At 42.8% G+C, this 16,205-nt stretch overlaps 1 protein-coding gene across 1 annotated transcript in view; it reads right to left on the reverse strand.

Annotated features, from left to right (window-relative positions):
- LRMDA (leucine rich melanocyte differentiation associated) overlaps positions 1-16,205 on the reverse strand; it is a 733,109-nt gene that overhangs the window by 319,210 nt on the left and 397,694 nt on the right. The window contains 2 exon segments of the mRNA XM_081913871.1: positions 6,501-6,631; positions 11,433-11,565. Of these exon segments, the coding sequence (XP_081769997.1) occupies positions 6,501-6,631; positions 11,433-11,565 (264 nt within the window).

The raw sequence follows: 16,205 nt of genomic DNA on the forward strand, positions 1-16,205 counted from the left end.
CAGCAGTTAAGGGCTATTGCCTCCGCATGCTTTCAAGAAAGCTTTCCAAACAAGGCTACTAGTCACGATGGGAATGCTCTGTTCTGCCTCCATGGTCAGAGGTGTGGAGCTTCTGAGTGCTTCTGACAAGCAGATGTGCAGTGGATGTGTAGGGGATATGCAAAATCACAGATTTGTTGTTGTTGTTTTGTCGTTTAGTTGTGTCCAACTCTTTGTGACCCCATGGACCAGAGCACGCCAGGCACTCCTGTCTTCCACTGCCTCCCGCAGTTTGGTCAAACTCAAGCTGGTAGCTTTGAGAACACTATCCAACCATCTCGTCCTCTGTCGCCCCCTTCTCCTTGTGCCCTCAATCTTTCCCAATATCAGGGTCTTTTCCAGGGAGTCTTCTCTTCTCACGAGGTGGCCAAAGTATTGGAGCCTCAGCTTCACGATCCTTCCAATGAGCACTTTTTATGATGCTGACTAGGTTTGTCATTGCTTTTCTCCCAAGAAGCAGGCGTCTTTTAATTTCGTGGCTCCTGTCACCATCTGCAGTGATCATGGAGCCCAAGAAAGTATCACCATTTTTTTCTCACTAGGAAGAGATTACTTCTAATAGAGTACTTCTGAGTAAAACATAACCAAGTCTGAAAGTTGTGTTTTATTCTGTAAAAACAGCACACCCGGGGGGGGGGGGAATGTAATAATATGGGCATGAGGAAAGTGCTCATTCTCCTCCATCCAGCTTCTCCTGCTGCTCTGGGAGGAGCCCCTCCCAAGTTGCAGGTAGCGGTGGTCAGCATTATTTCCTCTTCTTTCTTAGCAATAGTGATTAAGTACCCTTAGCAATAGGGACGCGGGTGGCGCTGTGGTATAAACCACAGAGCCTAGAGATCGGAAGGTTGGCAGTTCAAATCCCCATGACAGGGTGATGTCTCGTTGTTCGGTCCCAGCTCCTGCCAACCTAGCAGTTCGAAAGCATGCAGTGCAAGTAGATAAATAGGTACCGCTCCAGCGGGAAGGTAAACGGCATTTCCGTGCGCTGCTCTGGTTTGCCAGAAGCGGCTTAGCCGTGCTGGCCACATGACCCAGAAGCTGTACGCCGGCTCCCTCGGCCAATAAAGCGAGATGAGCGCCGCAACACCAGAGTCGTCCGCGACTGGGCCTAATGGTCAGGGGTCCCTTTACCTTACCCTTAACAACAGTGCTACCTGACAAGGGCTGAAGCATTAGAGCTGCCTCCACGTTTTGTTCTCTTCCTGCAGAAATGTCCAACTGACTCACTTTTTTTTTTTAAAAAAAAGAATAAATAAAAAAATATAAAAGCTAGGAGTCTGGGGCCCCAGCTGTCACAGTGTACCCAGGTGCCTGGACCTGGGTTACTTGGATCCCCGCTTCCCTGGTGACCTGCTTTGCATTTCACATTAAACCACAGTTTAAATCAAGCTGTGGTTTAATGTGTGTCCTCCTCAGAGTTCCTGCGGTGTTCCTTCCCAGCTCCTCCTGCTGCCATGTTGCAGACAAAACCAGCCGAAGTATCTCACTTCTCATGTTGTCTAAATTTGGCTCATGTTGTTCATTTAATATAAAATGTTTATATTAAAATTAAGTGTTAAATGAGCCCCCACCCCACCCCCTCTCTATATGATTGCCATCAGGTATATGGACTAAATGTTTGAATTTAGGCTGCACTGCAATTGTGTGTGTGGGGGGGAATTACATAGGGAAAGAAGCAATGACTATTAATGTAACAGGAAGAAGTCAGAGCAGCCCAGAAAAAGCAGGACAGAAGAGAACTGAATAAAGCATTGGGTGGACTCCATGCATATCTGGGTTTTCAAGGGGACAACAAACTCTAAAACTGTGTTTGGGCTTTGGGCACTTTGTATCTTACTGATTAAAAGACAAATAAGGCCACCTATATTTAAACTTCAATATATTCTGACCAGGACAATTTTTCACAATCCAATAATAGCATGGTTCGTGTTTTTACCACAAACAATAGACCCCCAAGACAGAACAAGTGCTGCTGGTACAAGACAAGTAACCAGCAATTATTGTGTTGACTCCCTGTGACTTTGATCTCTAGGTCATGGCCTGTGCTTTCTGGAGATCTTCAAAGCAGAGACTGCAGCTGAGGTTATTTCCCATTTATGCTGCTTTGCTAGTCACATTACTTTTTCTCAATACTGGACTGTTTCTCTACTGGCATATCACCTCACACTATGTTTTGATTATGAATAAAGTTTTAAAACCGAAAAAAGCAGGCAGTCGTTTCTACACAATGATACTTGGTAGGAAACGATAACTGATTATTCATAATTAATAGTAATAACTCATGTGCATTATTAATCATGCAAAAAATAAATTAATTGAATCTGATATATTTATTAATTTCAAAAAATCCAAAGCTGTTATGTTGCTGTCTTTTCAAATGCATATTTAATTTCTAACAGAGGCATCATATTTTACTCCGTGAACCACTTTCCATTTGTAATGTGCCACTTAGACTGTAAGCCGTTAATTTATATTGCAAATTGCCTTGAGTACAATGGGAGAAAGTTTGAAAAATAATGTTATTTATATTTATATACACACACAAACACACAATACAGTATGATCCATTCTTGTTTGACATTTTTGTTTTGTTCCTAGATTTCATTCAAAATTATTTAAGTCTGAGATATGTGGGGTTTTTTAACGGGCGCAACAAGATTTAGACAACTTTTTCACTATATATAATGCTTATTTTGCAGGGACAGGAGAGAACTAAAAAAGTACAGGAATGGCTAGGATATAATTTTACTGGGGTATTGGTGTATTTAGCACGAAAACATTTTGAATTTCTTTTTCTGCCACCTTGGGGCAAAACACTAAAAAGCCCTTTAAGTTTGTGTAAAGTGTTGTAAAGTTTACTTGCCAATGCCATGTGGCTCAGACGGCTGCTAGAAACAAAGATTCACATGTGAAGAGAAAAGTGATTATTGCTGCTCAGTTAACACTCAGGTTGCTTCCATGCTGAGGGACTTCAGCACTGCTGTGGCACTGCTTTTGTTTTTTTTTTTTTGCAAGTGGCCGAATGTGGAATTAAAACTGTGGTTCCCGACTGCATCTATCTATCTATCTATCTATCTATCTATCTATCTATCTATCTATCTATCTATCTATCTATCTATCTTGCAATGCCCATCTCCACAACCAAGGTCTTTCCAAAACCTTTACTCAAAGGAAGCAAGTTCTGCTTCCTATTCAGCAAGCAGCACTATTACAGATGAATAGCCTCTTAATTCCACCTTAATAATTCACTCCCTCTCTTTTTTTACTGCGAAATAAATATATTATTGTGTTTATGCAGCTTGCTTAGGAATATATGAAGGCGACTGGATTAAACATTAACCTGTGTACACTTTAGCATGGGCCAAAATGTAGTCCAGTTCAAAGCAGTGAAATATGGGAGCTTCGCAATCTGGCAGCTGTGCTTATAGAAGCAATGATTGTAGAAATAATACCTCAATGCCAATAGTTGACACCAGATCCTACAGGTTTCACAGGTTTGGGTGGGAAGGAGGGGGCCTGACTCTCTGTCCCTATTTCTATAGGGGCGCTTGGAAAGGACAGATAAGAGCTTTTGAGATAAGTGTGTGAAAAGGTAGGTTCAATGAATTGCCCCTTAGTCACATATTATAGAACCTGTTTTCATTAGTTTCATCTTTGGTCTTTAAATCTTGTTATTTTTATGGCAGGTGCAATATATATCTTATGGGGAAACTAATACTGCATCTGCAATAATGAAGAACATTCAATGCTAGTTCTACAGGAGAAAAGAAAGTGATAAGAGAGATTCACTTCACTTCCACTGCAGTAATATGATGCAAATCGGAATAATATTCACTTTAAAACCTATTTTAATTAACCTTTTCAAAGTAAGATTCTCCTCCCGGCTTTGGCATGATGGTTTGCCTTAATATGAGCTAAAACTATCTTGACCCTTAAAAAAAATAAATCAACATTTTGCATGGAAATGCAACAACAGCCATGATTGTTTTGATGTATAGCTGTGTGACATATTATAAATATTACATCACATAACCACAGAGAATGTCACTCAACAAGACTTTTTCCCCCCAGACAGCATTAAATGAACCATGGATTCTTGCCTCTGAATAGCTCCTTTAAGGAACTACTTTTGCTTAAATGATTAATAGGAGGCATATTGTCAGAAAAATGTACTTAAAGTGAAAAACAGTAAACTGTAGCGATATCATTCATTTTTAAGCAATTCTGTGGTGAAAATGTCTCATAAATTTACATGGCAACACCACTATTAGGCTCTTTGTACGCAGGACAGCCAGCGTGCCTTCCAGTTTGGGGTTAAGGCAATGGGAAAATATTTTATTCAAACTAGGCCACTTAGCAAAAGCCAAGATGGCACATTTATGTACAATTCAGAAGTTGGCACATTAGAAGTATCTAGACTAAAGACAGTTCGGAATCTATTTTCGAAAGAGACTGAAGCACTCAACTTGAAATAGCCACTACAGATCAGGTTGGGAGGCCTGTTCAGATTACTGCAGCACTGCTAAAAACCACAGCAAACCATCTCATGGACTCCATGTCATGTCTCTTCTGGATAAGCCTCCTTTCAGGTTTCTAACACTTTTTTATGCTGAAAGCAGTTCTAAGTTTATGAACTGCACAGTCAATGCTTGCTCACACATCATTTCAGAATGCTTGTCTGATAGGCTGGAAATAGGTGGGTAGGTTTAACTTGAGAGCAACATGGTTATGTGGAATGCTTCTGTAGAAAATGCCATGAAGTTTGCTTGAATTTTGCCATCCTATCTAAAATACGAGGCTCATCACTCAGTGACTGCATCATGAAGCACTACCTTGCATCTTACATCTCCTGTTGCAAGAAATACATGTTAACACTGAATGCATGTCTGTCTTGGAAATGAAGTTCTGAGAGCCCCTGACGTCTGGGGCCACTTTCTGGGGTCCTGCAGTTATAGTGTTGTGTGTTTCCTTGACAATGACAGCCAATTATGTGGACACATAATTTCATGATCTGGTTAAGTTGCTGTAGATGTTACCAGATCAAAATTAAACAGCTGATTGCTGATGCTTTGGTGGCCCCCATGTGATCACCTATATAGAAATGTATGGGCTTGCTGGTGGGCTTGTAACACAATAGGAATTACAAGAACTCACCAATTATAGGAACACACAATTCCATATCAGGAATTACTGCTGCAATTTGCTGGGTCCTGTATGAGGCCAAATATTCATATCACTGAATCTTTTTCAATAACATCTGTGCCAGAGAACTTTCCAGTGGATTGTTCAGCTGGTTCAGATCTGCCTAGGTCTCATTCTGCCATCAATAATAGCTCGTGTTTTCCTGGGTCTCAGTGTGGTGACCTGAGATTTCACAGGCTTAAGCTTCCTTACCAACGCCTCCATGGAAAGGACTAAATTATGAGGGTGAGGTGAGAGAAATAACGGGTATGCAGGGTTTTTTATGCTTGGTTTCAGAGGTTTTGCCATTCCCCCCACCTAGGTCCTTCATACTCTATCCCTGTAGTCGCTCTATTGTGACACACCAGGTGGCATCTTCTGCTCCCACTAGGCACAAGGCTCTGTCCATATCCCACCAGGTTTTACTCCATGGCTCCCATGCTCTGGGCTTCAGGAGGCCTGGTGACCCAAAATCGCTCCCACAAACTTCAACTGGTCACCTCACCTTGCCTCATAAAAGGGCCTCTGTAGTGAATAAATCAAGGGTCAGCAAACTGTTTCAGCAGTGGGCCAGTCCACTGGACCTCAGACCTTCTGGGGGGCCAGACTATATTTTTTTGGGGGGGGAATGAACAAATACCTATGCCCCACAAATAACCCAGAGGTGCATTTTAAATAAAAGGACACATTCTACTCATGTAAAAACACGCTGATTCCTGGACCGTCCGTGGGCTGGATTTGGAAGGCGATTGGGCCGGATCCGGCCTCCGGGCCTTAGCTTGCCTACCCATGGAATAGAGGCAGGGACAGGATGATTCTGTAACCTTTTCACACATTGCCCTTAGATTACATTAGATCCTATACACAGCTCTTAGATTTTACTTCAACAGCCATTTAAAGTTGGTTGAAGGTTGTAATCAACTAACTTTTACTCAGAGTAGACCAAACAAAGGACAGAAGGCCCATAACTTACATGGGAGTAACATTCCATGGATTGCACCTAAAGCCAAAATTGTGTATAAACAAAGCTCACTGGGTTCAATGATGGGTGGGATTACCGCTGTCATTTTTCCTGAAAGTCCACCCTCTTTTTATTTTTTATTTTGCCACGCATGTACTGTAAACCTGAATGTGCACAAGTTGTAGGCTTACTGTAGATGACTGTGACAACCTTGATCCATTAATTTCAGTGGGTCTACTACTTGGAGCAGAGGTTAGCTGCATGCAATACTAAATATTTTACATTTGAAAGTAATGCATGTATAATCCTAGATACTAACCTGTACCTCTGATAGTCTCCCTCATCCTTGTCTTTGCAGACCAGTTCATTTGGACATGCTGTATTTCCAAGCAAACTTAGGTACTCCAAGGAAGGCACTACTTCAACCAGATGATCCAGCAGGCTTTCCAGTTCTGTTATGTACTCAAGATTATGGGTTAAGGATTCAGTAACAAAAGGAAGACTGTTAAATAACTCCATTTACACACACACACACACACACACACACACGACCCATATTATATGCATAAAAATGTAACATTAATTGTTGCTAGCGGAAAGGGGACTACATCCAAGTCATTTTTTGGCATAAAATGAAAGGTCTTGGGTCCCCCTCCTTCATTATTTTTCCCTCCTCTTTTCTTCTTTTCTAGATGACTCTCTGCAACACATTAAAAACTTTGACAAAATGATGGATGTCGGATGGGGAAATGGTTAGTGATTGCTAAAGCCATGAAACTTTTCCAACATGGCAACAAGCAGCAGTTACTTTCACAGTACATTCATCACTAAATGTATTACAGTCCCTAGGAAAAATGAGATTTAAAATGGAGTTAAATGACAGCAGCCCAAATGCACCAGAAAGAATAAAAGTGCTTTTGGTGGCACTGCGGCATTAATTGGTACATAGGCATAAATGCTTGATCAAATGTTACCAGGAACACGTTGGTATTCCTGCTCCAGTTTATAACACACACAACTTCAGAGTGGAAGGAAACAGTGGAACCTGCCATTAAAGTGGTAGAGTGACCACATGAAATCTTACATTGAAGTTGATTTAATGCATCCACTACAAACATACACACGACTCCCAAAACAGGCTATAAAGGATTTGTAGTCCAGTTCTAGGTTGCGAAAGAAAGAAAGAAAGAAAGAAAGAAAGAAAGAAAGAAAGAAAGAAAGAAAGAAAGAAAGAAAGAAGTACCACAAGTATTTCTGCAACCAGAGCTGGACTTTTCCAAAGTTTGGGATTTTGTGTCAAAATGTACATATCTGACAAGAGTGTCTAGTGCACAGTTTCCAAAGGCTTGAGAACTTTCCTAAATCTGGCACTGTGTTATGTGCGCTAACTTAAAGACTTCAAAGCCCCCCCCCAAACCCTTTAAGAAGAAACATCAACCCCCGTTCTTTGGCACTCCTTGTTCAGTTCCTTAAGAGCCCTGCTTTGCATCTAGAATTTGGAAGGCAAGTGGAAACAGGGAAATCTTGGTTCCCACAGATTCAACATAAAAATCAAAGATGGGGCATGGAAGAAAGGTATGGGGGAAAGGATGCCAAACTGGTTGTGCAGGCTCAAAGCCGTTCCTACCCAAACATTGCCACACTGGTGGTGCACATGACATGAATAGCACTAGTAACATGTCAGGTTAAAAAAACAACTGGCATGAAAGTAGCCTGAGAAATCCCAGAAGAAGGCTCACAAATGGGGATCAGCATCATGAGGAGGCAAGGTGTGCTAATACCTCATGCCAATTGGCAAAGATTGAAGGGCACATTCAAGCCGGTCTGCTTCTTACTCTTTGTTTCTCTGCCCTTTGTTCTAATTGATTTAGTGCTGCAAATTCTCATTTTCTCTGTTTTCTCTTTTAAACAGATTCTTGTCAGTTTATGGCGATCCTGCATTAGCTGTATTTTACTACTTTATTATAATTTTGCTTGTTTTAATGCCTGTAAGCTGCCCAAAGAACTTCAGCTAAAGGGCAGCCTATAAATTGCATGTATCAATAAATAAACAATGGAACAAATTACTGGTTTAAACGAACAATTCACTCTTTTACTCTCCCATGCCTGGAGTTGTGTGCAACAATTATTATGTGGCTATCTTAAATGCTCGGTTCTTTTATGTTGCTTGTCCCCAGCATTGATTTATGTTTTCCTGTTATCTTTGTTATCTCTTGCAGATGGAATGTACCCCATTTCTTCACCTCAATAACTGAAGGGCAAGGGTATCACCACAGGATAGAAACAGAACTTTTGCCCTTTAAGACCTTCCCTTCACTACATGCACTCCAATTTGCATCTTATTTGCAGCAGCCAACAAGCAAATGGGAGACTTATCATATACAGCATAATGCTTGTGGTAGGATTCCACCCCCACCCTCATTTTTCAGATACTGGGCAAAACAACACATGGAGCAGGATGAATGAAGCATATGAACAGCTCAGTTTTTCCATTTTAATTCAGCCACAGTGCTCCAGATTTAGTCAGAACAGCATTAGACTTAATCCTTCCCCCCATGGCCCATTGTTTTGTCAACAATTGCCCTTCCCAGGATAGTTGTTCAGTCCACTAAGAGGGGAAAAGATGCTGGCCCACATCTTTTCAACCACAGGGAGAAAAGCAGAGTGGGGAGGATGATCTTTAGTGGGCAAACAGTCCATGGAGAAAGGGTTAAGTCATCCCTTCCCTCTGCTGCTTCTCAATTCATACCCACTAATACAAGAGCTTAGAGGGTGTGAAGACAGACTATGGGGAGAAAGAGGGAGCCCGTTGCAAGAGTGGTGGTGATGTTGAAGACATTAAAACCAAACAACAACAAAAACTTTAAAGCACAGCTATACAGATAAAACATTGGTCCCGCCAAAATAAGAGAGGCCACAATGCCACCATTCAAATTAAAAAAGGTAAAGGTAAAGGACTACTGACAGTTAAGTCCAGTCGCGAACGACTCTGGGGTTGCGGTGCTCATCTCGCTTTACTGGCTGAGGGAGCCGGCGTTTGTCCACAGATGGTTTTTCCGGGTCATGTGGCCAGCATGGGCTAAGCCGCTTCTGGCAAAACCAGAGCAGCGCACAGAAACACCGTTTACCTTCCCGCTAGAGTGGTACCTATTTATCTACTTGGACTCTGACATGCTTCCAACTGCTAGGTTGGCAGGAGCTGGGACTGAACAATAGGAGCTCACCCCTTCATGGGGATTCGAACCGCCAACCTTCTGATCGGCAAGCCCAAGAGGCTCCCCCCTCCAGGGGGGGATAGCATTCCACAAGGCCGATTCTTATGTTGATACCCTCCAAAACTCCTGTATGAAATAGGACCTCAGATAATGGTCACATGGTCCAGGTCAGTGCATGTAGGTAGAGGCAGTCCTTGAGGTCCTGAGCCACATAAACCTTTATAGGTCATAACCAGCCCTTTGAATTGAGGCCAAAAACTAAGTACTTTGCCCACAATTAACCACCTTTAACCACCACACCACAGTTCATTTCTTATGGGGCACTCACCATGCTGGAAATAGGGCGTGCCAAGTCTTTTAGCTGCTGTTTCTGGTCTACTTATCTCTGAATTATGATGCATCATCCCAGGATCACTTGCGCCACCACAGAGGATTGTGGGGAACATTCCTCTAAACACTTGCTGCCAGCTGCATAGCAAGCAATGTGGAAACCTCAAGTGCCATTTTGCGTATGGCATAGAAAGATGGAGCTCAAAATATGGGGCCCTGCTTGGGTACACATTTTCTCTATCCTGGACCCCGTGTGTGTACTGTAGTGGCATAAAATGTGAGATTGTGACCCCCTAGTTCAAATATTGCCATAGCCATTAATTTGCTATCCCTCATTTCATCATCTTTAATACTAGAATAGCAGTATCTTGCGGGGTGTTCCACATATATGTGAGTGTTTTGAACACTCTGCAGCTCTAAATAATTACTTTGTGTTCTACTTACTATTATGAGTATGTTGACAGATCAGCACCACCAGAGCAGCTTCACCAACCTGCCACTCTCCACATGCTTTGCCCAGCAACTCCCATCAGTCCCAGCCAACACAGAGGCTGATGGGAGATGTAGTCCAAAACATCTGGCAAGTAACAGGTTTGTGAAGGCTACATGAGAGTGTATGTGTAAAATACTTGATTAATTTACCGGAGCTTAACTGTCATTAAGACCTTCGACTTGCCTAAGGATCGTCATTCTCTGCTTAAAAATTTGCCAATCAATCCTTACTAGCGACAGGCCACTCAAAGGCTTCCAAGCCCATTCTTTTAAAGCCTATAAAATGTCCAGGCTTCCTGGGTATGGTGGCTGATTACTTGGGCAAAGTATTAGACTTGGCTGAGAAGAGAGCTGCTAACACGCATCTTTGCCCCCACCCTCTTTGCATCCCAGAGTTGGACAAAACACAGAGAAAGATCTTTTGAAAACAATGAAAATTAAGCTAAAACTGAACTGATATTTTCAGCTCAGTCTCAGCATGCAACATTGCATGGCTTCGCTGCTGCCTGTCCTGCAGTGCAGACTACCAGCATTTCCAATAATACCGAGCAACAATGCTGTTTGTGCGATAAGCGAACAGCTGCCACTCTCAGGGTGGCTCAATATTTTAAAAGAGCCCAGCACAGGAAGTAACAACCACACTGCTACACTCTGGCGATCAGTGTTATTCATAAAACAGCAAAGGGTGGGAAACTATTCTTGACCCTTTCTAGCCTAATGGCTAACATGGCCCTATCGGCTCCCGTCAAGTGATTGCTTCTGCCAAATTAAACAAGATGTATATTTTCTTTAAGAAGCATTCTATGTGCATGTGGGAAAAAAAGCCAACCTAATGTTTTAATCTTGTTTCACTGCACACACTATTCCACTAGAGGTCAGCCTGCCACAGAACCCAAGCAGGCTGGGTTCTGTTAAGAAGCGCAAAGCTGGCTGCTATTTCCACCTCTCAATCTATTGACAAAGATTCCTTCAGAGCCATAAACTTAGGGCTCGCACTAAAAAACGGAGCAACAGGAAGATATAGCGAGGCATTTCGTTTATGAATGACCTGTAATAAATTACTTTGAAGTATCCTGAGTGACAAGAGAAAGGGAGAGGATGCTTTGTCTGCAAACGAGCGACATTTTACATACTTTAATTTGGCTGACACATAAGGATTATTCGACATTTGGCAGGGCCTTTCTCCTCTCCCCTCCCCACCCTCTCTTTTGGAAGGATATTTGGTTCTTGTTCAGCATCAGGGTATGGAGGTGTGGTAACCTGGGTAACCGGAGGTCATTCCGGAGGAGATTGTTGTCCAAGATCAGCTCTTCCAAGCCGCTAAATGTCTCCAGTCCTTCCAGTGACCTGCAACGACAAAGGCAACAGGAAAAATGATACTCCAGTAAATCAGGGAGGCCATTATGAGCTGAAATAAATATTTTAACCTTCCCTTTCAAGGAGCGGGAAGAGTTTTGCTTTAGTCCTGTCAGGAGACTGAATGACAAGAATTAGTGGCAAGGGGAGTGCCGGTACAGCAACACATCCTTCTTCGCAGGCTGGCAGAATGAAGGATGGGGGTCACTTAGTGAGTAGCCAGGATCCAAAACAAAAGGCTTCAGATATGAGGCCTGCAGGATGAATTTGTCAATGTCTTGTGCCTTCAGGCACCCAGCCTCGCCTGACCCTAACCTCCATTCCCAAGATAAATAACTCTGTCACAGTTCACCTTCATTCCCTGGACACAAATTTAAGTTGTCATCCATCATTTCTGCCATGAAATATCATACCCCACTAACAATAATAAATACAACTTCAAGAATTGTTCTCAGCAGCTACCCTATATATAAAACTGCAGGAGGGGGGGGATATGATGGGAAGTTTTTCCTTTTCCTTTCGTGATTTTTATTTTATTAACCACAGAATTTTCTCTGTCTGGAGTTTTTCGTTGTGGTGGTTGTTTTTTCAAGCACAAAAGATACAATGCTAGAGTGCCCTGTATCACCCAGAGACAGCAAAAATTATTATTTTTTACAATGATGCCCCCCCCCCCCCGGCAATGCCTGCCCACAAAACACACAGACACGCACAAAACACCGAGATTTAAAAGTAACAAGCAAAATCTTTTCAGCATGGAAGCACAGCTCTTCGGGTTGTAAACACATAGACATTTGTAGAAATTTGGCAGCCAATTAGGAAAGCTAGGAGGAAGGAATTTAAAAGTCTGGCTTTGTCACTTTGCTGGGCCACTGTTTCAGTTTTAACTCTTAATTTCGTAGCTTTGCAAGTTCTTGCAGAAATGGGTGGGGGAATCTTCACATTAATCACCTAAGATGGGCATGGTATATGGAGCATACACAAAGACACACACATTCACAGCTCATTCACCTACCAGACACCTAGAGATATGCTGAGGTTGCATGACTTGACAGCTGAGCTAGTATGCCTACCAGTGGTGAGGATCATCACTTTATCTCCTCACTATTTTATAAAATGTGATGAATAAGGGAGATGCAAGTCTACACTATTTATTCACTGTCCAATGACATTTATACTAAAGGGAATTATTCCCTCCCTCTTTAACACCCTTCTTCAAGGTCTGCATGAGATATGCTCTATTGCAGGCATATAACAGGCATGCTGTGGGGGGAAATAACAAATATTTATCCACCCAATTCAAAAATTTAAACCTGGCAGGGGTAGGTTAGATGAAATTGTCTTAGCTGAAACTTATAGCCCCGTAATAAAAGAATGGAATGAAAAGTCCTTTGTAGGAAAGAAAACATGTGACCTTCATGCTACGGTTCAAGGACATCACAGTGTTAACTATAAATAACCAGAGAAACTCCATGCTTCTCAGCAGTCCTCTACTCTAAGGTTACCAGATTTTTTTTTTCAATGAATCCGGGGACAGTTTTCAACTTCAATAGATTTTGTATGGGGACTGATTTGTAAATTTGGGGACTGTCACCAGGAAACGGGGACATCTGGTAACCTTACTCTGGGGGTTCAAAACTGATGTGAATTACAAAGGGTGCTTTCAGATGGGAGTTTATTGTGGAATAATAACTACTACTCATGCACACATTTTTATTTTATTTTTTGCACCACTCACATTATATCGTCACCATCCTTCAGCCCCATATAACCCAGATTTCCCTTTAGCATAGAAAAATCTAATAATAAAGAACAGCCTGTTATATATCTGCAGTAACTGCTGGTACGGAAGCTCACTACTGCATTTGGGGTGTTTGTCACATGTGTGGTAACATTACACGGACTGTTCCCTTTTGCCACAGACCCCCATCTCCATTTGCTCCTCACCTGAGCACAGCCTGGCCATTGTTTCAGGCGGCCCGAACAATGCAAGTGCACCTGTTTCCAATGATTGATGCATGCAGTAGGCACATTCCGAATACATTTATCAGCCTTTTATTTATTTTTTAATACTGAGCTCATCTGCTGAGTGAGAAAGGAGCTGGCGTGACCCTCATAGAGCCCATACATAGAGCTCGAAAAACTGAAAAATGTTGCAAGTGGGCGCAACGTGCTTGGACGAAAAGGGAGTTGAGTGCTATACAGTGGTACCTCGGGTTAAGAACTTAATTCGTTCTGGAGGTCTGTTCTTAACCTGAAACTGTTCTTAACCTGAAGCACCACTTTAGCTAATGGGGCCTCCTGCTGCCGCTGCGCCGCCACTGCACGATTTCTGTTCTTATCCTGAAGCAAAGTTCTTAACCTGAGGTAATATTTCTGGGTTAGCAGAGTCTGTAACCTGAAGCATATGTAACCTGAGGTACCATTGTACTTTCTACTGGTTTTGCTGGAACATTCATTAAGCTGCAATTTCTGGCCAATCCATTCTGAAAGGAAATAAAAAGCAATGGAAAGCACGTAACTGAATGCTGCCGTATCAGATTGTGGGGGAAATGAATCTGTTTGTGCTCCAGTGTCACGGCATCCCCCCCTCCCCCCAAAAAAACCTTCCCCAAATGTTAAGTCCCTCAAATGGTCCATGGGGCAGGAGAAACTGCTGCTCTAAATGATCCTGACCTCATGCTCTTCTGTAAGCCGCACAGGAGAAGAAGCAATAAACAGATTGTGTGGTTATGATTGTTAACTTTAGATTCATAATAAAGCCTAACTGGCAGTGCCCATTTAAATGCTCTCTCCGTATAAATAGTTAGTAGTGGATTATGTCCAATCTTCAGTTTATTGCTTTAAAAAGAAAAAAAAAGTCTTTCCGCTTGCCAAAGGGAGTTCAAAAAAGGCCACCACCCTGTCAACACCACAGAGCCTTATGGGACGCTAATAGGCCCTTTGTGAGTATGCATTGCTGGGGCTCTGGTCTGTGTCAGCCTCCAAATGCACATTGTTCATGAGTGGTGTTATGCAAATATAATACCCTTATCATGAGAATCTGCAAATGGTTGGCAACTGGCAAGAAGAATAAAGCACACATCCAAAACTGCTGGAGGGGAGGCATAAAACAAAATGACATGCCATGAAGTGGGACAAAGGAGCGAGAGAGAGATAGAGAGTTGCCTATTGAGGTAGCCCCTTTATTTCCAAAACAGAGGCTAGGGCACAATGCCCGCCTAAGCTTTAGGCAGGAACAGAGAAGATTGTGTGCAAAGCCCTCCTCCACACCTGGCTAGGGCTTGATCATTTTTGCCGTGTAATGTCATTAGTCACTCTCACAGGGAATTTTCCTTTCCTTTTGTTTTAAGGAATCACACTACACAGAAGCGCCATACCTTTCATTAGGGCCAACGCAAAGCCAGAGAGTAGCAAGCAAACTTTGGAGTTTGCAAGAGGGTGTTGTAGGAGAGGAGAAAAAGCCACAGCCTGCAGTTTCCTAACAGTCTCAAGATGGAACAGAGAGGGCACTATGCAGACTTAACGAGGTTACAAAGTGATCTCAGGCTGCAGAAAGGCATGCCGAGTGAAGGAGCAATGGCTACCCTCTCCTTCAACAATATGCATACCAGCAGTTCCTTGGATCTGTCTCTAGTTACACAAGGTCTTGTTTGTTTTTTTTCCTTACCACGTCATCAGCAGAGGGGCATTGTGCACACAGTGTCCAGTCCATATCCAACATAGCTCTCTTTTTTTTGCTTTTTTTAAAGTGTTCATTCATTCCTGCAGTTTTCAAGGAAGCCTTTGTGCACTGCCCACCTTCACCATTTAATCAGCTCCATTTTTCAGAGCACATGGCAGGGGTGGAGAGGCTACAAGTGAGAATAAGGAGTGCAATAATAACCCTGCTCCATTCTCACCTACCTTCATGCCTCTCTGATCCCAATCACCCTGCCCTGAATTGTCAGTTCAAGCATAAATATTTAGAGATCTGAGCAGCTTAGGAAGCCACCTTATACTGAGCCAGACCAGTGGTCCATATAGCTCAGTATTGTCTACCCTCGTTGGTTGTGGTTCTCCAGAGTTTCGGACATGGGACATTCCCAATCCTGTCTGGAAAGCCAAGTACAGTGATACCTCGGGTTACATACGCTTCAGGTTACAGACTTTGCTAACCCAGAAATAGTGCTTCAGGTTAAGAACTTTGCTTCAGGATGAGAACAGATATCGTGCTCTGGTGGCACAGCAGCAGCAGGGGGCCCCATTAGCTCAAGTGGTGCTTCAGGTTAAGAACAGTTTCAGGTTAAGAACAGACCTCCAGAATGAATTAAGTACTTAACCCGAGGTACCACTGTACTGAACCTGGGACCTTCTGCATGTGAGACATGCTCTGCTACTGAGCTACAGCCCTTGTCCCATGTTACATGTAATATGTAAAGTAGTTTGTAGTAAAGGGACCCCTGACAGTTAAGTCCAGTTGTGAGTGACTCTGGGGTTGAGGCGCTCGTCTTGCTTTACAGGCCGAGGGAGCTGGTGTTTGTCCGTTCCACAGACAGTTTTTCCGGGTCATGTGGTCAGCATGACTAAGCCGCTTCTGGTGCAGCGGAACACCAACAGCAGAGCAGCACACGGAAACAGTGTTTACCTTT

Source organism: Podarcis melisellensis (genome assembly GCF_964234715.1).
Source record: "Podarcis melisellensis genome assembly, chromosome: 5".
In the NCBI taxonomy this organism is placed as follows: Eukaryota; Metazoa; Chordata; class Lepidosauria; order Squamata; family Lacertidae; genus Podarcis; species Podarcis melisellensis.